Source organism: Macaca mulatta, chromosome 8, assembly GCF_049350105.2.
Source record: "Macaca mulatta isolate MMU2019108-1 chromosome 8, T2T-MMU8v2.0, whole genome shotgun sequence".
In the NCBI taxonomy this organism is placed as follows: domain Eukaryota; kingdom Metazoa; phylum Chordata; class Mammalia; order Primates; family Cercopithecidae; genus Macaca; species Macaca mulatta.
In genome coordinates, this window is record NC_133413.1 from 152,649,124 (window position 1) to 152,671,919 (window position 22,796).

Consider the following 22,796-nt stretch of genomic DNA (forward strand, 5'->3'; position numbering starts at 1 on the left):
AGACGGGCACATGAGCCTTCCCGAGAGACTCCACCCTCAGCTCTCCAGGCTAGTGGACAGGCAAAGCGTCTCAGCTCTGCCCCTCTGGAAGTTCTGACCCACAGAACCCCCAGCTTCCCCATGGAAGTGACGCGAGGGGCGGAGAGGAACGGAGGAGTGTGAGAACCAGTGGCGGGCGGGCAGTTGTGGCCCCCTTTTTCATGGGAGCTTTTGAAGATGGGCATGACTGCAACATGCTTGCTGATGGTCTGTGTCAGAATCGGAAGAGGGAGACGTGAGGGCCCAAGATGGGCGTGTGGAGGCGGCGGCAGGGGGAGGGCACAGCCAGGGCGGGAGCCACAGGCTAGCTGTGGAGCAAGCAGCTCACCCACCGCCCTGGAGAGGAGGCAGCCAGGCCCCAGGAGGCTGTCGACGTGCTCTTCTAAGGGCTTGTTTCTCCGTGGAATGAGAAGCAAGGTCAAGGTCATCAGTGGGGTGAGGACAGGGAAAGAGAGCAGACGTGAAACAAACCACGGGAAGACTGTTCCAGGCCCCCAGGATGCCACCTAAGCCCCAAAGCACATTGAGCATGGAGCCCTACTCCCGGCTGCACCAGACCCACCGAGGGCCCTTCAGAGCCCCCAAAGAGCCAGTTCCCAGCCCTATCCCAGACCAACGCGGGCAGAAAACATTTCACCGGGTGCCCCGCCATGGTGGATCCACAGCCCCACACCACCACAGAAACACAGCCCTGTCGGTCGGGCTCTTCACGGGGCGCAAGCTCCACCTCCCCCACGCTCAGCACACAGCATGTGGGGGGCCACGGCTCGTCTTTCCTGCCCCAGAAAGCCCCAGGACGCCACATGAAGAAATCCCAGGACTCCAGCACTTCCTAGGCTTGAGTGCTTTCCGTCCTCAGAAGTCCCCAAGAAAATGCAGACCCCCTCCCTCGAGCAGCCGCACCGCAGGCCATCAGCAGCATCTGCTGCTGTTCTCAGTGGCACCAATACCCCGGCTGGCAGCAGTGTGAGGCTAACCCCTCAGTGGACAGTGAGCTGCTGAGCCAACAGCAAAGCCCAGGGTTCACCTGCTCACCCCAGAGCTCGGCTGCATTCCCGAGGGAGAGGGCTGGGACGCTTGAAGGAGGGAGGGGCAGGTGAAGATCCCCAGCATGGCAGGAGGGTGGGTGTGAGGCACATGGACAGCCACGGCCACACCTCCCGGCCCAGGTTCTTCCCAGGCCTGAGTTCTCACCAGGCAGTTCCACTCCACTGTGGCACTTTCACCCTGAGGCCAGCAAAGGCTGGTGTCATTGTGTCCATTTTACAGATAGGTAAACTGAGGCTCCAGGAGAGACCCGCCCAGGGTCATGTGGCCCAGTGGTATGGCTGTGCCTGAGCCTGGGATCCTGGACCACCTTGTATTTCTCCTTGGCTAGAAGACGCCTCAGGCCTGCCGGCTCCCCTCCCCAGGGGACAAGGAAGCTTCCTGGAGACCTGGCTGTCATCCCTGCCACCAGTCTGCCAGTCACACAGCTCTGGCCACCTCGGATCGAGGGTCATCTCCTGCTAACTGGGTGCTATTGGTGTTCAGACGCCACCTGTTGGCTCTGCCCTGGAGCATCTGCCCACACACTGCAGGGATGCATTTCAGCCCCACGGGGTCCTCAGCAAGCAGGAAGTGGGGCTGCAGTGGGGGCAGCAAGCAGGAAGTGGGGCTGTAGTGGGGGCAGCAAGCAGGAAGTGGGGCTGCAGTGGGGGTAGGAGAGCAGGGGCCACACTGGATTAGCTTTAGCACTCAGCTTCCCCTGGCCACTGTGGCCACCCTATTCTCCATCTTGGCCAAATAAAAAAGACCTAGGCCCCACCTGGAGGGGCAGGGACAGGGGTAGTGGCAGGGGCAGCCCACCCAGGGCGCAATGAGGAGAGGGAGTAAGGGAGGCTGGGGCGAGGAGGAAAGAGCGAACTGTTTCAGGGTCTGCAGAGGGCCAGGATCCCCTGGGGACCTCAGAGGATGCAGAGTGGCCAGAAGGAAGGTGGAGGGCAGTGTGAGGAAGGGCACTGGAGGTGAGAAACAGCGAACGCCAACAGGGTGCCCAGGGCCCCTGGGAGAATCGAAGGGCCCGAGTTTGCAGGGACAAGGAAGAATCAACCACCTCGCTAACACCTGGGGCAACAGCAAGGGCCCAAATACCACGCTGACGGCTGCCCTTGGTCCTTCATGCCCTCACTCACAGGGTCACATGGACTCCTGGTTTGCAAAGCACCTTGCAGCCACTACCTCAAGGGCCTTCTCATTCCCAACCATTTGGCAGGAGTCGGAGACCCAGGGCTCAGAGAGTGACCTGGGAGGCACCGGGCATGGTTCTGGCCTGGGCTCCTGGCGGCAGCTGGCAGTCTTGCTGTGTGGACGTGGGCACCCTGCCTCCTCTGGGAGTCCCGCAGCTCAGTGCAGAGGGTGGAGGCAGCTGTCCTGGAAGCCCGCTCTCTCCCGGCCAAGGCCAAGAGGAGGTGGGGCTGGTCAGCAGGGTCCATACAGGGTGGGCACAGCTGCGGGCGCTCAGAGGGCCTGGCTGGACAGGTAGACAGCTGAGGGCCAGCAGACAGCCCTACGGAGGAGCTGCTGCTGTGGGAACAGGCAATGGCTCCTGGACACGACCTAATTGGATGCCCAGACACCTCCTCGCCCACGCCTGGGCTCGCACTGCTGCTCAGACACAATTAAAGCTCACACTCCCGGTGATGAGATGGGAATGGCCTCTCCATCTTCTCCCCCATCCAGACAGGGTCGCTGGCCAGGAGGCTGCCAGCCGCCAGCACTCGCCTCCGCGGCACGTGGATGCCCGACACCCAGAGTCCTGGGAGGCTTTGGGGCTCCAGGCTGGGACCAGCACCAGGGCTGCCCAAGGCTGGAAGGCCAGAGCCGGGCTTCCTCAGCTCAGGCAGGGAGGGGAGCCCCAGGGAAGGGAGTACACAGTGGAGACAGGCAATGCTCTGGGACCCCTTGAGCCTTCTCCCATCCGAGCAACCCATATGCAGACTCAGCTCCCACATGTGACTGGCACGACGCCTCCTCACTACGACCCTCAGCTGGGAGATGGTGGGCAGCCCCAGGTGAAAGGTTCAAATGCCAGGGCTGCCAGGCCCTGCACCCTCCAGAGACAGATGGCACTTGGGTCAGAGTCAGACTGCCTGGGTTCCAGCCATGTGGCCTCCCCCACTGGGAAGTGGGCATAGCGTCCTCCCTGTAGGGAGCTTGTGCACTGAGCCGGCCCCAGGTCCTGCTCACTCTCGGGTGGCCGCTCTGCCCCTCTAACACTCCGTGTATGCAGTTGGAGCAGGGCCTGTCTGGCGGAGACTCCCGGCACCATGCAGAGGGCCAGGGCCCCATGGAGGCCAAGGACAGCTGCACTGCGGCCATTGAACAGGCCATGGAACACACAGGGGACAGGCCCCCCTCACTGGCAACCCTCAGCCTCCACCGGCCCCTGGGTGGCTCCACTTCTGCTCTCGGATGAACTTCACTGTATTTATCAACTCCATTCTCACACAGGAGAGAAAAAGGAAGATGCCCAACATAAACCAGCAAAGAGAAGCATGGCCTGGTGTGCTTCTGGCTGGGCCACCATCGCCCAGACTCGCGCTGGCAAAGAGAAACATGGCCTGGTGTGCTTCTGGCTGGGCCATCCATCGCCCAGACTCGGGCTGGGAATGTTCCGGGGCTGGCCTAGCCTCTCCCTGCACCTCCAACCCCCTGAACTCACCACACAGCCCTGCAGCATGGCTCTGCAGGACACCCTGTGTGCAGGGCTGAGATGCTACCTGTGGGACCTGAGTCCATCCTGGAGGCCAGCAGTGAGGGCTCAGGACAGGCCTAGCACTGGGGGCTGGCATGCTATCATCAGGGAAGGTCCGGCCACTGTCGTGGGAGGGGGGAGGTCACTCATGGGAGAGAGGTGGTGACTGCCATGGGGGAGGGGTGGTCATTGTGGGGGAGGGGGTGGTGACTGTCATGGGGCGGGAGGTGAGTCATGGGGGAGGGGGATGGTCATTGTTGGGGAGGGGGTGATGACTCTCATGGGAGAAGGGGGTGGTCATCGGGGAGGGGGTGGTCACTGTCGTAGGGGAGGAGTGGTGATGCATGGGGGAGGGGTGGTGACTGTCATGGGGGAGGGGTGGTCACTGTCGTGGGGGAGGGGTGGTCACTGTCATGGGGTAGGGGGTGGTCATGGGGGAGGGAGGTGGTCATTGTCATGGGGGAGGGGTGGTCACTGTCATGGGGTAGGGGGTGGTCATGGGGGAAGGAGGTGGTCATTGTCATGGGGGAGGGGTGGTCATTGTCATGGGGGAGGGGTGGTCATTGTCGTGGGGGAGGGGTGGTCATTGTCGTGGGGGAGGGGGTGGTCACTGTCGTAGGGGAGGAGTGGTGACGCATGGAGGAGGGGTGGTGACTGTCGTGGGGGAGGGGTGGTCACTGTCGTTGGGGAGGGGTGGTGACTCATGGGGGAGGGATGGTCACTGTCATGGGGGAGGGATGTGGTCACTGTCATAGGGGAGGGAGGTGGTCATTGTCGTGGGGGAGGGGTGGTGACTCATGGGGGAGGGATGGTCACTGTCATGGGGGAGGGATGTGGTCACTGTCATAGGGGAGGGAGGTGGTCACTGTCACGGGGGAGGGACATGGTCACTGTCATGGAGGAGGGAGGTGGTCACTATGGGGGAAGGGCAGTCACTGTCGTTGCAGGCACTGACCAGTTTGACACGTTGGTTCCACAAGTAACAGCAAGTTGCTGTGGAGCCCACTACTCCAGGCTCTGGGTATGGGGCTGACCCCAGGCAGGCAAGGGCCGCTCACCGTCTGTCGGGGCAGGGACCAGCCAGAGACTCCCCATGGGAGGCGGACAGGGAGCTGGGGCAGTCGAGGGCAGTGCGGAGGGTCTCCCTGAGGAGGGCACGCCATGGAAGCGGCAATGCTCAGATCGGGGCAGGGTGCTCAGGGGCACATGGAAGCCAGCAGGGGTCCTCAGGGTGGGTCCCGGCGGTCCCGACAGGCTCCCCAGGATGGGGCAGGACACCCTAACTCAGAATCCGATGGCACCAGGCCTGGGGGGGCCACAGTGCCAAGGTCTCTGCCCAGAACTGAGGCTGGCCCACTCTCCACTGTCTCCTGCCCAGTCACTGTTGGGCCTCTCAAGCCAGCCACACAGCACCCCCCGGGTCCTCTGACGGGCTGTCACCTCCACAGGGCCTGCAGATGCCCCACAGGGCCTGCTACACTCTGCCTACGCCATCCCAGCTGGCTACACTCTGCCTACGGCCACACGGGCTGTCCCAGCTGGCAAGTCCCTGAGGACAGAGAGCATCCTTCCACCTGCCCACTTCACAGACGAAACGACCAAGGCCAATAGGAGTTCAAGGTCACCCAGCCAGTGAGTGGACACGGGCCTAAAGCCCGGACAGCATATCCCCAGCCTGGCCCTTTGTTTTGTCCCAAGGACGATGCTGGGAGGAGGACAAAGGAAACGGATGCTGGGCGGGGCCATCTGTCCCAGTGGACAGGAGCCCCCAACACGACCCCGATCCGCACCCTGCCTGACAGGAGCCGCGGACACTCAAGGAAACCAGGAGCAAGGCGGAGGGTGGGCACCAGGAATGGCGCAACACTGGCCCACCGCTGTGACACTGCTTCCCCTCCCTGGGCCTCAGCTGCCCCACATGTTCACAACCCCACTAGCCACCTAGTCATTGAGGGCTGGCCGCGAAGGGGGCTCTCTCTCAGACCCCAAGTCTGCCCTAGGGGACCTCTGAACCTATAATATCTTGCAAATCCCAAAGCCCCCAGTGAATGTGGCAGGAGAGTTGAGCGGACGAGGGTGCCAGCTTCCACAGGAAAGGGCGGCAGCCAGCCGAGGTGCGTAACACGGTTCCACAAAACTCTGCCGCCCACCCCCCGAGCCCTGTGCAGGCTGCAAAGATGGCCCCAAAGCAATCGGGCCTGCAGGGCCTGGCACGTGGGACCTCCGCTGCGTCACAGCCTCTCACGCATCACGCTGGAGCTCCTGTCACCGGGACCTGCTGCAGACCCGGGGGAGGGCTTCCTAAAGGCTAATGACAATTTGCGTTTTGTTTTTCCCGTTTTCAGAGACCAAAGGGGGGGAGTGATGCAGTGAGATGTGCGGATGCCTTCCAAGAACGACTCCCACCCCGTCACCCTCCGTCCTGCGCCTGCTGTTTGCTGGCACAGGATCCACATCTGCTGTGTCACCCCCATGCTGCAGACAAAAAAACTGAGGCTGGGAGGGCCAGGCTGGCCATGGGGCCTTCCCACTCCGCACCGCTCCTAGTCCCCCCTGCTACCCGCCCTCCACACAGTGCTGAGCTGTGAGGGGTCCCGAGGGCCACAGGCAAAGCCCGGGCCACCTGGGTCTTCTGGTCTAGACACAAGCCCAGGCTCTTGAGTGAATACAGTTCAGCCCAGAGCACCAGCTTTTCTCCCGCCCTGACCCAGGCCTCTCCATCTCTGAGCTGGACGACTGCAGTGGCCTCCACGTGGGGCGCCCTTGCCCCAGGAAAGGCCGCTGCTCGGCCCACACTCACCACACAGAGCGCCAGAGGGAACCTGGGGACAGGACTGCTGGATGGACAGGCCCTCACACAGAGGATCACAGGAGGGGCAGCCAGCCCCAGCCTCCACTCCTCTGAACCCCATCCTGGGGTGGCTGCACCAGCACGAGCCCTCACCAGGCCCTGGGAGCAGGACTCCCAGGCCAGGACAAGGAGAAGCCAGCCCCTTGGGTAAAGGCGCCACACGGGAACCCCGAGACCCGTTCCATAGATGCTGCGGAGCGAGCGCCAGGAGGCTGGAGGTGGGCCAGTTCCACTGTGCAGGAGCCACGCCTCTCTCAGGATGCTGCCCTCTAATGGCCTCCTCACGCCCGCAGCCCTATGTGGGGGTTTGGGCTCTCTGGCAGAATGAGCTTCTGTGAACGGCCTCCACTCCTTGGACTTAATCAACAAGCAGTGCCTCCTCTCTCCTCACACCACTCTATGCCCCACAGGGAGGGCTGAGACTGGACCTTCCCAGGAGGATCTGATTCCAGTGCAAAGGGGAAGCAGGTCCATCTGCCTCTCTGGATGTGAAGCCTTCGGGGTAGTGCTTCTGGAAGAGCTCCTGAGCGCCCGTTTCTCTGCTTCTCTGGGAACAGTGGGCCTCGCTGCACCAGCAGAGAGGGATGGAAACCATCTCTGTGCTTCAGGCGGTTCTCTGGAGCATCTCAGCAGGAGCAAAGGGCTCGTTCAGCCCGAGAGAAGCCCCCAAAGCAGCCACAGGCCCAGAGCTGGCGCCTTCCTCTCTGGGGAGCCCGAGAACAGGAAAGGGTGAAGGGGAGGACACTCACAGAGGTGGCGGGGGCCCCGAACACAGGTCTTGAGAAATGGGCGCTCCTCCATCAGGCCAAAGTAGGGGGTTGCCACAGCAGAGGCAGGGAGGTGGGGGGGCCACAGAAGTAAGGGGCAAAGGGAGAAGGGGACTGAGCCCCAGCACTGTGGGGTATTCCCTTCCCTTGAGAGTGGATGGCCTGCTTCCTGGGAGAGCAGAACTAGCCACAGGTCCTAATCCAGTGACTTAGCTGACTTACTGCCAGGCCTCCGCTTTTCTAGAAGAGTCAGCTCTTAGGCAGACATTTGCTCCAGAAACCCAGCCCCTGGGAGCTTCAGAGTGGGCAGGCCCTAGCACCTTCTGCAGATGAGGAGACCAGAAGAAGGGAAGGATGTTCAAGGTCACACACAGAGGCTCGGATCCCAACAGAGCGTGTCCCCACCAAGCTGCCTGACTGATGTGTTCTATGTACACTCAGGCATCAAGGGAGAAGAGGCTCACTCACACATGCACGCACACACACACACACATGCATGCATGCACGCACACACACGCATGCACAATACATGCATGCACACATGCATGCATGCACACACACACGCATGCACAATACATGCATGCACACACACACATACATGCACGCACACGCATGCACAATACATGCATGCACACATGCATTCACATGCATGCACTCATACATGCACTCATACATGCATGCATTCACACGCATGTACACACACATGCATACATGCATGCACACACGCACTCACACATGCATGTACTCATACATGCACGCACACACACATTCACACATGCACGCACACACACATGCATGCATGCACACACACATGCACTCACGTGCATCACACGCACTCACACAAGCATGCACTTATGCACACACTCACATGCATGAACACACGTGCACACACACATGTGCACACATGCAGACCCAGACTCAGGTGCCTCTTGGGATACTCTGTTTTAGCAACTGTCTCAAGGAGATTAACCATGGGCTAGAGATACATTTGGCAGCAGGTATTATACATGTGTAAACTTTAAAGAAATGAAGAATAAGCAGCATCCAATGTCCACACCCTACAGTTGCACCCCGACAACACACCCCACCACCTGCTGGTAGTACCACCAAATTGCAGGTTCAGTTCTGAGCAATCTATTCAACCTTTCAAAAAAAAGTTACAGGGAACTGCATTAAGCACCAAATCATTTTCATTAGAGCTAAACAGCCTCCTGGAAGTCTAACCACACAGCAAAGGAAATGACCATGGTGATTGAGAGGCTACCCCAGCATATACCCCGGCTCCTGGCCAGAGGGCTGTGCCCTATTAGGGAAACCCGGGAAGGAGGGAATGGGGATGGGGTTCCCAGACTCCCATCTCTCCCTTATTGGACCAGATGGCCAGAGAGAGGTGGTTAGAATGGGCAAGGCCATGGAGGCCTAGTTCCAAGGCCACCAGGCCGAGGGTAAGCAATGGTGCAGCAGGGCTGGCACCTGGGCTCCCCTGGTCCCTGGCCTCCACATGTGGAGTGTGGAGAGTGAGCACGCTTGCCCAAGCCAGCCTCACCTCCATCTGCAGGATGGCCTCCTCTCGCAGTCGGATGGCCTCCAGGTCCTCCTCGGTGATGTCCGGGAGCAGCGCTTGCTCCTGGCCCTGCCACATGTTGTCACTCCCATTAAAGATCTTCTCATCATCAGCCAGCTCGGCAAACGGGGCCTGGGGACTCTGCTGATGACAGACAGACCTTGTTAGCACTGACCCCTCCCATTACTACCATGCCCCAGGCCCAGATCTTGTCAGTACTGACCTCCCCACCCCATTACCAGCACGCCCCAGGCCCAGACCTTGTTAGCACTGACACCCCCCATTATCACCACGCCCCAAGGCCAAGTCTCCCCATGGCTCCGAGCAGGCCACTCAGCTCTGTCTCAAGAGGAGATGAATCACAGATGCTAGGCCCTGGCCTCCCACGCCTCTGGGAGTTGCGGGCCCCCAGAGCTCTGGGCAGCGCCGTGCACACTGTCGGGGCAGGAGAGGAGCTGGGGCTACTGTGAGCAGTGGGCCAGGGTCACAGGTGAGTGGACACTGGTTCCCACCTTTTGGCACATGCCCCCCACTCTGATCATCCCAGGCCTGTCTGCAAGGAGAGCTCGTGAGCCCTATGACCCCCATGCCAAGCCAGGGCTACCCTGTCCTTGGCCAGATAGAGGACACGAGAGCAAAACGTGGCCCTGACCCCAGAGAGAACACAGTCTACCTCGTGTTCCCAGCTTTTGGGGGTCACAGGCCCCTTTGTAGACCCCCAGAAAAGTGCCCCTATGCACATAAACACAAATTCTACCTCTTCATTTTGGGGGCTGTGAGCCCAACACAGGCCCCATCAAGGAGCCAGTTCCCAAGCCAGGGACAGAGGCTGCAGCGTGGGGCTCAGAGATGAGGTGGGACTGCAGGCAGGGCACAGATGCACCCGGAGGAACCCACAGGAACCTGCCCTGCCGTGACAGCCTTGGGGAGCAAGCCTGAGAGGTTTTTGGAATTTGTTTTTATTCCTTGTTAATTTATTTGCCTCATTTTGAAATTCAACAAAATGGTGCTCTCTGAGGGCACGATCTAGGTCTGAGGTGGGGGCCTTCTACGGCCATGAGCCTGTCACTGGGCATCAATCTGGGCCTCCCTGGCACCGGTCACCTGGGAAAGACTGCAGACGTCAGTCCCTGGTGTCATCAGTCCCCTGCGCCAGGTCCCAAGTGGAGGTGTAGGGGCCTGGGAGCACCTGGCAGAGGGGAGGGTGGGCGGGAGGCAGGAAAGGTCCATGCTGCAGCCGCCACCTCCCGGTGCACACGATCATACTGAACTGAAAACGCGACAATAGTGGCAATCCCACCCCGCAGCCCTTCCTTCCCCTCCCGTCAGGAGGCCGCAGTGCCCCCCACCTGCCCTGCCCATGCCAGCGGGGCTGCCTTCACCTTAGGAAGGTGTGTGTGTGACTGTGAGTGCCTGTGTGATTGTGGGATGTGTGACCATGTGACATTGTGTGTGTGAGAGGGAAAAAGGGAGATGGGAAAAGGCACCAAGAATGAGCAGAGCAGAAAACCGAGGGGGCGGCCTGGTCAGGCCCAGCCTCACCACGAACACCTGCTCCACTCAGCCACGCCCCCGATCTTCCTGGAAATCCTGCAGGGAGGAGGCGGGGCCTTCACAACAGCCGAGTACACCGAGGCAGAGCGAGGCAGGGAGCTGGCGCAGTGCTCAATCAGGGCAAGCCCGTGGGGCTCTGCAGCAGCGCCTGCTCTCAGACACACATCAAGGTTCGGAGCGCAAGGACAAGGCAACAGCGGTGGGGACGGCCGACAACGAACAGGGCCACGCTACCTTTACTTGCTCCTCATGCTCCTGAGGCACCATAATGACCCTCCCACTTACCATCCGGGAGACTCAGGGAGTTCACAGCCACCTAAGCCACTCTGCAGCGAAGGGGCAATTCAGCAAACCTGGCCAGGCTGCTGCCTCCTGAAGCCCTCAGGAGCAGACCCATGGCAGCCTTGGTCTCGCCCCCAGATCCAGCTCCCCTCAGCTTCACACATGCTGTGCCCACACACACTCCCCGGCACAAATTCCGGGACCACCCTCCCTGCCCAGGCAGCTGCTCTCCCAGCTGACTTGCTCGGCCGCTGGTCTTCGCCCAGTGGGCGTCACCACGTGTTTGGAGAGGAGGATCTGACAGAGGCGGGGACTGTGCCTGTCCTGATGCCTCTGGGCCTTCTGTGGCGGTGAGGCAGCGGGCATAGTGGCTGGGCCTGGATCGGAGCCCCTGCAGGGACAGGACTCTCAGGATGGGGCCACCCAGCTCACACCAGAGCCTGGGACTCAGTCACAGGCCCCCTCCCTTGCCTGTCCCCACCCATGTCTCCCCAGCCCTCTGTGGGGGACACAATCAAGGTCCCCTCCCAGGTCTGGGAAAGGCCCCCGCTAAGTATGGGGTCCCAGCCAGACTGCACCTCTGCTCATCAGGGCCCTCAGGCAGTGTGGACAGCTTTGCCAGTTCCTAGCCTCTGAGGGCACAGGGCCCTGCCTAGGTGTCATCCTAGGCATGAGATCTGGGTACAATGTGTGGAACTGACTGGGAATGGGAATCCAGGCTAGACCTGTGGGGTGCAGGCAGCCTCTCTGCTTCATCTCTCCCCACTGGACCCTGCCGGCCTCCACCGTGCCTAGGGACAGCACTGTCCACCAAGAGCAGCTGGCCATGCAGGCCAGTAGGCAAGGCATGGTGAAGGATCCTCTGGCAGCGCTAGGCATGGAGGGCAGCAGGGGTACAGCTGCCACCCCAACCCATCCCACTCACGTCCAGAGCTCTTGCCGTGCCCCTCCCGCCTGTGTGGGCATCTGGGGACATGGGCTGCAGGGCAGCCTGGCTCACGGGACCAGCTCTGTCGGCTCCCCGTGCTCGGGGACTATAACCTCAGTCGCCCTGCAAGGAAGCTGCAGAGGCTGAGACTTGCTCATCTTCTGCCCTTTCCCAAACTGAAAGCCACCTCACCACGCCGTGCAGCTCAGGGTGGGCACGTGCAGAGACCCCCAGCCAGAGGAAGTGTCCTGGGGAGGTTTCTCGCAGAGGAGAGGGGGTGCCCACCTCCTCTGGAGCAGTCACTGGCCCTGCCTGGCTTCCCAGCAGGTGCTGCTCCCACAAACCGCCCAGGCTGGGTCACATTTATGTCCAGGGCCCAGTGAAGCGTCCCCACCTCCTGAGGCCCGAGAACCGTCGGGACTGGGGCTGGAGCAGATGCACAGGTGACAACCAAGTACAGAGAGATGGACCCCGCCTGGGCACCGAACCAGTGGATCCACAAACAAGCACTTCATTGCGTTTCTGGCAGAAGCCACCCCAGGTGGGCGCGAGGCTAGGAGGGCTATGCTGGTGCGACTGCATCCAGGATGGGACGGCGGGGCTCCTCACTAGTCCCCACAGTTCTGCCTGACACGACTGACGACAATAGGAACAACAGCCACAGCACCGGCCACCTCTGGAGGGATGCGGCATGAGGTTAGGTGCTACTTCCTTTCTCCCATTTCCTCAGGCCCCTCCAGGGTGGGCATGGCCACCCTCGTCTAAAGGGGCAGCTTGTCCACATCCTGCAGGTGGGAAGATGAGGCTGCCCTAGGCAGGTTCTCCTTCGCAAGCCAGCTTCATCCCACACACCACCCTGACACGGGTAAAAGCTAGCACAGGCCTTTAAATAAATAAATACGTGGATAGATGAATATAAAATAAAAGATCTAAAAAATCTGTTGACAAGCGCAACTCGTCCAAGGTGGTAATTATCACCTCCCCTTCCTGGAGTGGGCGGGAGGAAGTGAGCAGTGCCTGGCGGTGGGAGCCCAGGGAGGCGCTGGCCTCGCGCCAAGCCCAGCAACCCCAACGCCTCCTTCCTAAGGCTCCAGCCCCTAGGCTTCCGGGGTGCTTGCATAAAGAGCCTGGGCTCAGGTTCCGGCCCCAGCACTGGTGCCGGCTGTGAGGCCCCAGGCGTGCCACGCACTTCTCTGGGCCTCACTGTCCTCATCTGTAGAATGGCAACAGTGGCACTCACAGCCCAGTGGTCTATGCCCCTCAAGCTCCACCCACACGGTCTGACCCCTCACGTCTGCAGAGCACAGCAGGCACGCACCTCACTCCACCAGGAGCCCCTGAGCACGAGGCTCTCCTGAGGCGCAAGGGCTCAGGAACACTACCCCTCACTTCCTGGGGGCCTGGGGAGGGTCCTCAGCTTCCCTGAGCCTCCAGCTTCACTTCCAGGGAATGGAGCTGACCTCACCACGTGCTACTGTCGCCCAGAGAGCTCGAGGTGAAGCACGTGAGGCCGCAGCGTGCCGCAGAGATGCCGCAAGATGCCGTACTCTGACTCAGGTGGGAAACCAGGTTGAGCTGTGCTTTTCCCAAGTGCTATAAGCTACAGGGCAGAGATGCTCCCCCAAGGGGAACACGGCCATACACGCCCCCGGAGAGCGGCATGAGGGTTGAGCACAGCCTCCCGCTTGCCAACAGTGACAGGCTCTACAACAGCCCCACTGACTAGGATCCCATGGCCTGGGTAAAGTCAAAGGCCCCAGGTAAACATAGTAAACTGTTGAGGTTAAGAGGTCCCTGGGGCAGCCCAGCTGCTGTGTCCGGGGATGGAGATGCAGGGACATGCCCTCGGCCCTGACAGCAAACAGCCACAGGCAAGGGGGCCGGAGGAAATGTGGAAATGTGGTCCCTCCTACAATGAAATCCTCTAGGCCAGCTAATGCGGGCCAGTGAGACGCCTGGGTGGAGAAGGCACCACGGGACGTTCTGTGCGACGTTCCCTGGACTTGGGGGTTTCAATGACAGCTCCCCAGGAGCTGCGGGCAGAGGGTGCTGGGCACCCATGGAGACCTGCCTCGGATCTGTGCCTTGGGATTGCTGCCACCTCCCGCATGTGGAGAAGGGGGAAGCTCGGAAGGATGGGGAGGGTGCAGGGGCGGGAGGGGGGTGCAAACAGGGCTCCATGTGGACGCCCAGGAAGGCAGCCAGGCTGGGATGGGAGCCCCGTGGACGCCCAGGAAGGCGGCAGGGCTACGGTGTGAGCCGTGTGGATGCCCAGGAAGATGGCCCGGCTGGGGTGCAAGCCGTGTAGATGCCCAGGAATGTGGTAGGGCTGGGGTGCGAGCCATGTGGACGCCCAGGAAGGCGGCAGGGCTGGGGTGAGAGCCGTGTGGACGCCCAGGAAGGCGGCAGGGCTGGGGTACGAGCCGTGTGGACGCCCAGGAAGGTGGCAGGGCTGGGGTGCAGGCCAGAGGAGACCCCACAGGTGCTCGGTCTCCCTCACCTCTGCAGCGGGAGGATCAGGGGCCTGGTGCTGCTCTCCCCAGCAGTGCAGGACAAAAGCCAGGGGAGGAAGAGATGGCTTAGATGCCCGGGTGCCTCTGCGGCCTCCTCCTGAAAGGCTCACAAAGCGCTCCTTTATTCTCCGCACAAAGGCCCAATTTGGGTCTTGAGCTCCGAGGCTGGGATTAGGGATTTGCTGGCAAGGTGCTGGGGCCAGCGCAGAGGGGACGGCCCTGTGATAGTTTTCCAGCTCAAGAGGCAGACACACAAAGGAGGCTTTCTCCTCCCCACAGGGCTCAGGGCCTGGGTCCCTGTTCCGACAAGCAGGGAAGACACGCTCTAACGTGAGTGCTGGAGACAGGGCGCACGCGGTTTCCCGTGGGAAGAGACTCCGCTCTGCTGGCATTCAGAGAGCAGGGACCTGAGGCCGGCGCCCGGGGCTCTCGGAGGCTCTGGGAAGTAGACCACTTTCTCATGCACTCCGAACCAAGGGCGGGCAGGGGCCAGGGCGAGAGGCGCCCACACCGGGAGCAGCAGTGTCTTCTCAGGAACCCCCGGTAGTTCACTGTTTCCTCCAAGCAGCAACAGACTCTATGTTTATAACGTCAAATTTATCGATGTTTATAAAGTCCCTACGCTTTTCTTTTTTTAACATGTAGCTGGTGGAGTCTCTGGAGGCAAAGCCCAGGATGTCAGGACGGACATGGCTGTGGCAATGCTTCCCCGAGTCCCACATTAAATCAAAGGGAACTGGACCCAGAGACAAGGGGTGACCCCCAGCCCTTTACCCCAGACAGGGAGGCGTGTCTAGGGAATTTCCAGCCAGCCAGTGAGAGTGAAGCGCATCTTCACTTCTGCAGCCTGGCTGGGGACACACAAAGTCCTGGTGGAAATTTAGGCTGAGGTGGCCGGTGACGGCAGAGACAGAGCGTGATCTGCCACTGGGGCCGTTCCGACGCTGCCCCAGGGACTGGGGTGCTGCTCACTGGTTGAGCCCAAGCTGGGTTTGAGGCTGACCCTCGACCCAGCTGGAAACTACTGACCACAGCCAGGATCTCCAACTCCAGACAGGCTGAGCTGCCCACCGCACACCCAGGGGAGACAGGCAGGGGACAGGGAAGGCAGCCAGTGCCCCTCGCCCCTGCCAGGGCTGCCCAGCCTGTGAGCAGCAGCCCCCAAGTCCCCCACGTCAGCCCAGCATCAACTTGGCAACAGGCCTTTTGCTGAACAGGGTTGCATATCATCTCATCATTTATAGTTTGCAAATTCCTAGAAATAATCTAACCTTCCGTGATTTCTCAGAAGCACTACTGGCCACTCCCCACCTTTTTAAAAGAAAATTCTTCCGAAAGGCAATACGTCTATGTTTCAATGCCAGGTGCAAAGAGTATAGCTCTATGACTGCTTACAAAGGAAACATGTCCCAGCCAAGACACAGGACACTGGCCAGGACCCCCGAGGCCTCCCTCCAGCACCTGTCATCCCATGCCCCCAACAGAGGAGAACCCAGCTCCGACTTCTAACACTGTCCACTGGGGGGTGGTTCTGAGCACTACAGAAATGGTATCCCACAATCTATCCCCTTGGGTCTCAGGCTTCTTGGACTCAGCATTATGTCCAAGGCATCACCAGTGGGCGTGGTGGCCACAGTTCACTCTTTTGGTTGCTCTGCATTCCCCTGTGGCATGAATTCAGCAGGTGCCGCTTCCCTGTGCTGGGGAAGACCGGGCGGGGTTCCAGGCTGCACCACTGTATGGGGTGCTGCTATGAGCATTCTCCCACATGACTTCTGTCAACACACACAGTTGTCCTGTCTCCACGGAGTGGCCGAGGACTCCCACAGACACCAGAATCTGTGGGTGCGCAAGTCCCTGATATAAAATGACTTGGTATTTTCATACAACCTACGTACATCCTCCCATATATTTAAATCACCTCTAGGTTGCCTATAATATTTAATATGATGTAAATGCTGTGTAGTAAATAGCATAGTTGCTCTACTGTATTGTTTCAGAAACGACAAGAAGAGAAGAGGCTGTACATGTTCAGAACAGCTGCCATTCTTTAAAAAATATTTTCAGTCTGTGATTGGTGGAATCCACGGATGTGAAACTCATGGATATGAAGGGCCCGCAGATATGCATGTCTGTTGGGCAGAACTGCAAGACCCTAGGTAAGAAAATGCTGGACTTGACAGATATTTTCCAACAGTGTTCAAAGTGGTGATGCAGAGGCACACCCCACCGGTAAGGGATGAGAGTGCAACGACCTGCACGCAGGCCCACACCCGGCTTTTGCAGGGGTTCTCACTCGTGTTTGCTCTAGTTATTTGTGTGGGTGTGGTGTGTGGTGATACACCGCCACGGGTTTCTTTGCCATTTTCCTGATAACTCATGTTGCCAAGTACACGTTCACAGGCTTATGAGCCACCTGGAATCCTCTTCTGAGGTGCCAGTGGAAGGCTGCTGCCCTTTTATTGTTTTTCGATAGAGCTGTCTGCCCTTTCCTTATTGATCTGTAAGATATCTTTATATATTAAGGATGTAAGTCCTTTTCACACGTGTTGTGCACACACCCTCCCCTGTCCTGTGGGCTGCACTCTCTTACTGGGGTATAATTTTAACAAAGTGTGTCGACCTTCTCCTTTGTGGGTGGCACTTGTGCGTCTGTGTAAGAAATACTTGCCCACCATGAAGGCATCAACGGAGCCTCCCATGGTGCCTTCTGGATGTGCTACTGCCTTATCTTTCACACGTGGGTCTGTGGTCTGGCTGGAAGTGCTTTCTGCACAGGGTGAGTTGTTTGTGAAGGGTCCTTTTTTCCAGTTCAAACATCCGAGTGATCCGTATCAAGCCCTGAACGAATCACCCACCTCCCGTGGCAGGGCAGTCCGCCTCGGCCGCAAACCCAGCCGCCACGTATCTGTGGTCTGTGTCCGGTCTTCACTCTGTCCCACGGGCTGATGTGTCCACAGGCTGGTGTGTCTAGCCTCGCACAAACACCACACTGTTTTTATTTCTGTGTTTTATAGTGTGTTCCAATACCTGACAGTATAAATCTCTTTCGTTGTTCTTCAAAATTATCTTCACTATTCTGGGTCTTTCCTATTTCCATATACATTTTGGAATCAGCTTGACAGTTCACACACACACACACACACACTGAAAACCTGCTGGAACTTTACTGGGATTATATTGAGCCTACAGATCCACTGGGTGAGAGCTGACATCTCCGTAAACACAGCATCCCCTGCATGGTTCAGGTCATCCACTGGGTGACAGCTGACATCTCCGTAAACACAGTATCCCCTGCATGGTTCAGGTCATCTGTCATTTCTCTCAGTAATGTGGCATAGTTTTTAATGTAGAGGCCTTAACCGCTCCTCATAGAATTTTTTGAAGAAATTTATTGTAATAAATTATGATATCAGTTTTTAAATTTCCTCTCCAAACTGTCTTTTGCCAGCACACACAATGTCTTCTTGTCTACTGACCTGTCCTGCCGCATTCACTGATGAATTCTAACAGCACGCTGCAGATGCGTCCGGATTTTCCATGGACATAATCGTGCTGTCTATGAAACAGTTCCTTCTCAATCCTACTTTTTTTTTCATGCCATACTGCGTTGGATACGACTTCTGGCACAATGGGGAACAGAAACAATAGTACTAGATGCCCTCGTTTTATCCTCTATCTTAGGAGAAAAGATTTTAACATCTCCTCAGTAAGTATAACGTTAACTGTAGGGTTTTTGAAGATACCTTTTGGCAGATTAAAGGCATTCTTATCTATTCCTAGTTTGCCAGGATTTTTTTTAGCCTCCTTGAGTGTTGAATTTTATCAAGTGCTTTTCCTATCTGTTGAAATAACCTGTACAGATTTCCTCACTTCTTCTGTATTCCGTGGTGAATCATACCCAGACTCTGAATGCAAATCAGCCCTGCATCCCTACAATCAACCCCACTTTATAATGATGTATCATCCTTTTACACGTTGATTGATTGAAGTTACTAATATTTAGGATTTTTGTCTCTATGTTCGTAAGAGAGACTAGCATGTTATTTTCCTTCCTGGGATCCTCGTAAGAATCTGGAATCAAGCTACTGGGGCCTCTGAGGCAGACAAGGTGTGTTCCTCCCCGCCGTATTCTCTGTGTGTGTGTGTAAACTGCTGCTAGCTACTGCTCAAATATGGGACCAAATTCACCCATACAGCTATTGAGGTCTAGAGTTTTCTTTGCGGGATATTTTTAAATTATGGATTTAATTTTTTAATAAATATTCAACATCCCAGATAAGTTTTCTTATGCCCTGCCTTCTAATTCACTAATCCTTTTTTTTGCTTTGTCTATGTGGAGAGTTAGCTAACCCACTAAATTCTTAATTTTAGTTATGGTATTGTTCAATACTAGAACTCCCTTTTTAAAATAAAATGTAAGTTCTCTGGTAAAAGTCTATACCATTTCCTATTTCCTTTTACATGTTAATAAAACGGATTGAGTGTCACTCATCTGGAACGCTTGGGACCAGAAGTGTTTCAGATTTTGAACTTGTTTTCAGATTTTTGATTTTTTTTCCCAGATTCTGGAATATCTGCATTGTACTTATTGGATGAACATTCCTCATCAAATATCCAAAAACCTAAATGTTCCAAAGAGCATTTCCTTTGTGCATCATGTTAGCACTCAAAAAGTTTCCGATTTTGGAGGATTTTGGATTTTGGAGTTTTAAGTTAGGGATGCTCAACCTGTAGGTATTTTAAGCTGAGTGTCCGACCAACCATTTGATTATCTGCATCACCTGTTGGTCAGTTTCTACTTCCTGTTTTTCCTTGGCTTTAGTCATTGGATCCTGGTCCCTGTGATGCCTAATGACTTTGGCTTAAATCTCAAACACTGTATGAAAAATTGCAGAGATTCTAGATGATGGAATTGTCCTCTGTCTTTGGAGAGACCACATAGACATGATTCCTGGCTATGCTTTAGGTTTGGTTGGTCAGGGCTGGTCTGCTTCTGGTTTACCGTCATCTCTCATTGTCTCAAGCAGAACTTGTGTTTACAAGAGTCCCTCCTCCTGGGTGGGCCTTAAAATCCAACTTTTGTCTTCTTACTACTCTGAGGGCACTCCGACTTCTGTTCAGCTTTTCCTGTGAAGTACTTGTTGTTTGGTGTCTTAGACTCTCACGTCACGCACACACCAGCGAGTGTGGATCAGCAAAAGCCTGCCTCCCGGGGAAAACCTGAGGGCTGCAATCCCCTCCAGGGTTTTATTCCTAAGGGTCCCGGGCTCTAATTTGTGACTCTCCAGCCCAGTAAGACCACTAAAGCTATAAGCCACCATGGCTGTTCAGTCTCGATAAGCTGAGACACAAGCTGCCAAATGTCCTGGGGGTGAGAAGGAAGTGATGATGAGCCTGAGTGATCTGGGAACACGTGCCTCCCTGGGCCTGGTTCCCAGCTGCTCTGACGCTTCCCCCATGTTGGATCCATGTGTCTCTGCATGTCTGTCTATCTGTGTGTCTGCATGTCTGTGTTTTTGTGTCTGTGTGTGTCTGCATGTCTGTGTTTTTGTGTCTGTGTGTGTCTGCATGTCTGTGTCTATCTGCATGTGTCTCTGCACATCTGTGTTTGTCTGTTTATCTGTGTCTCTGTGTCTGCATGTCTGCGTTTATCTGTGTGTCTGTGGGTCTATGTTTATCTGTCTCTGCATGTCTGTGTTTATCTGTGTCTCTTCGTGTCTGTGTATCTGTGTCTCTTCGTGTCTGCGCGTTTATCTCTGTCTGTGCGTGTCTGTTTATCTGTCTCTTCGTGTCTGCGTGTTTATCTGACTGCGTGTCTATGTTTGTCTCAGTTTGTCTGTTTATCTGTGTCTCTTCGCATCTGTGTGTCTGTGTTTATCTGTGTCTCTGCGTGTCTGTGTTTATCTGCATATGTGTCTGCATGTCTGTGTTCATCTGTGTCTCTTCATGTCTGTGTGTCCGTGTTTATCTGTGTCTGCATGTCTATGTTTATCTGTCTCTGCATGTCTATGCTTATCTGCATGTGTGTCTGTGTTTATCTGTGTCTCTGTTTATCTGCATGTTTGTCTGCGTGTCCGTGTTTATCTATGTGTCTGCGTGTCTATGTTTATCTGTGTCTCTAGGTGTTTACCTGCATGTGTCTGCGTGTCTGTGTTTATCTGTGTCTCTGTGTTTATCTGCATGTGTCTCTGCATGTATTTGTGTGTCTGTGTGTCTGTATTTCTCTGTCTCTGCATGTCTCTGCATGTCTGTGTCTCTGTTTATTCTGTGAATCTGTGTTTATCTGTGCGTCTACGTGTCTGTGTGCATCTATGTGTGCATTTTTCTGTGTGCATGTGCCTGTGGTTTTTCTGTTTTTGTTTTTGAGACAGAATCTCACTCTGTCACCCAGGCTGGAGTGCAGTGGCGTGATCTCCGCTCACTGGAACCTCGGCCCTGCCTCCTGGGTTCAAGCAATTCTCCTGCCTCGACCTCCCATGTAGCTGGGATTACAGGTGCGTGCCACCATGCCTGGCTAATTTTTGTATTTTTAGCAGAGATGGGGTTTCTCCATGTTGGCCAGGCTGGTCTTGAACTCCTGACCTCAGATAATCTGCCCACCTCAGCCTCCCAAAGTACTGGGATTACGGGCGTGAGCCACTGCACCCGGCCACGTGTGCGTGTGTTTTAACGCAGGTTTTACAGTGGCTCTCAGCAAGAGGGCTGGTCTGACCAGTGAGTCCTGCCCAGCACATGGAACCCTCCACAGTCATTCTTTGGGAGCTGAGCCCTTGTCAGGCACTGTGCCAGGGCCCAAAGGTCAAAATGCCCACGTTTTCAAGGCTGTGCCTCATGGCACCCCTCAGAGGAGACCCCTCCCTTGGCCCTCCCCGCCCTTCCATGGAGCACAGATGGCAGTGGATTCTGAGTGTCCCCTAACAGTCACTGACCCACGGTCACTACTTGGCACCCACCTGTTTACTGCCCCTCTGTGCCATGGGAAGCAGTGCTCTGGACTTTTCTGCAATTTTCTGTTGGAAAAAGGACAAGAGAAGAAACACAGGAAGAGCAAAAAAGGTGGGGAAGAGAGAAGAAATGATCAGCTGAGCGCAGGGTTCTGGACGATGGTGCAGCAAAATACGCCTGCCACTCCCAGAAGAGGCTGCCGGGGCCGGGGCTGAGCTCTGCCAGCGAGACGCTGGATGGCCTCTGTTCACGCATGGGAGCTCTCTGGGCCCCCGTTTCCTCACCTGTCAGAGTCGGGTAAGACCTGTTCTTCCTGCTTCCCCAGAGCTGACGTGGGTAAATGTCCTCTAGGACACAAGCCCTGAGGCACAGTCTGGATCCTGGCTGCCTAGAAACTGTGCAAGGATGACCCCCTTCTCTGCCTTTGGGGATGGGGCTGTACCAGGCCCACAGGGACAAGACAGCCATGAGGGTGCTCTGGGAACCGAGGCCCAGCCTACCTGGCCTGCAGGCCCCCGCGGCCCCCCTGCACCTCACCTTCTGCACCACTCCATAGCGCTGAATGGCATCCGAGAGCTGGGTTTTCAGCCGGTCCAGCTGAGGACGCTCCTGCTGCAGAAAGAGGGCACAGCTGGCACGACATGGGAGGTTTGGCCCTGCCCCAGCGGCCCCACCACCCTCACCTCCTCCCGCACTGATGTCCCACCTTCCCACACTCAGAATGGGGCTCGCCATCAACTACATCCCCCTGGTGTCACCGCTGTCTCCACAAGCACACCCAGGGTCCCCAGGGACACCAGCACCACAAAATCCAGCTCAGGGTTCAACACCACCTGCCGGAGCCAGGAGCTACTCAAGGCACATAAACCTGGCCCCGCACCACCTCCGCGAGAAGCACTGTGACTCCCCTTCCACAGCACAGGACACCGCGGCCCTGAGTCCCGAGTCGCTTGTCTGTGACTCCTTCCTCTTCCACCACAGCACAGGACACCGCGGCCCTGAGTCCCGAGTGGCTTGTCTGTGACTCCTTCCTCTTCCACCACAGCACAGGACACCGCAGCCCTGAGTCCCGAGTGACTTGTCTGTGGTCACATAGGTGGCGGGGTCACTGCCAGAACCATCCCCCTCCCCAGCATCTCGCCTGTACCTGGGCTCCCCATGGCCTCCAGGGTCCAGGCCGTTTGCCACCACACCTCAGCGCCCACCAGGCACCTGCTCCAGAGCTGGAGCTGGAGAAACACTGAGCCAGGGTGGGGCTGGACAAGCAGCCCTGGGGTCAGCCCCATTGCTCTGGCTCACCGTGGGCGCCGCCCACCAGCAGGAGCACCAAGGAACCCACAGCTTCCTTCCAGCACCCACCCCATGGCTATCAGAAGATTGGAGAGAGCTAAGGCTCAGGCGGGCTGGTCTGGGGTAAACCTCTGATGACCGAGGGGCACTGGGAGCAGCCGATCACAGCCTTGACCTCTTCCCACGATCGAAGGTACTACATCTCATCGAAGCGTCCACGGCCCACAAAGTCAAAGATGTGGTAGGCACCGACTGCGCCCACCAAGCCGTGTGAAGGAGCCATTCACTTCACGAGGAAACGGCCTGTGCGGACCACCCGAGCCT

General features: G+C 57.2%; 1 protein-coding gene across 50 annotated transcripts in view; it reads right to left on the reverse strand.

Moving 5' to 3' along the window:
• TSNARE1 (t-SNARE domain containing 1) overlaps window positions 1–22,796 on the reverse strand; it is a 209,225-nt gene that overhangs the window by 92,955 nt on the left and 93,474 nt on the right. For 19 of the 50 annotated variants that reach the window (XR_013397487.1, XR_013397477.1, XR_013397479.1 and 16 more), the window contains 3 exons: window positions 21,720–21,794; window positions 21,191–21,247; window positions 8,940–9,098 (listed from right to left, as the gene is read on the reverse strand). Coding sequence is in view for 38 of the 50 variants with exons in the window: in XM_077944192.1 (XP_077800318.1) it covers window positions 8,940–9,098; window positions 21,191–21,247; window positions 21,720–21,794 (291 nt within the window). In the remaining 12 variants the exon portion in view is untranslated. Of the gene's footprint in view, window positions 1–8,939; window positions 9,102–21,190; window positions 21,248–21,719; window positions 21,795–22,796 lie in introns of all 50 variants that reach the window. The other 31 variants (XR_013397486.1, XR_013397476.1, XR_013397480.1 and 28 more) reach the window with 3 other exon arrangements.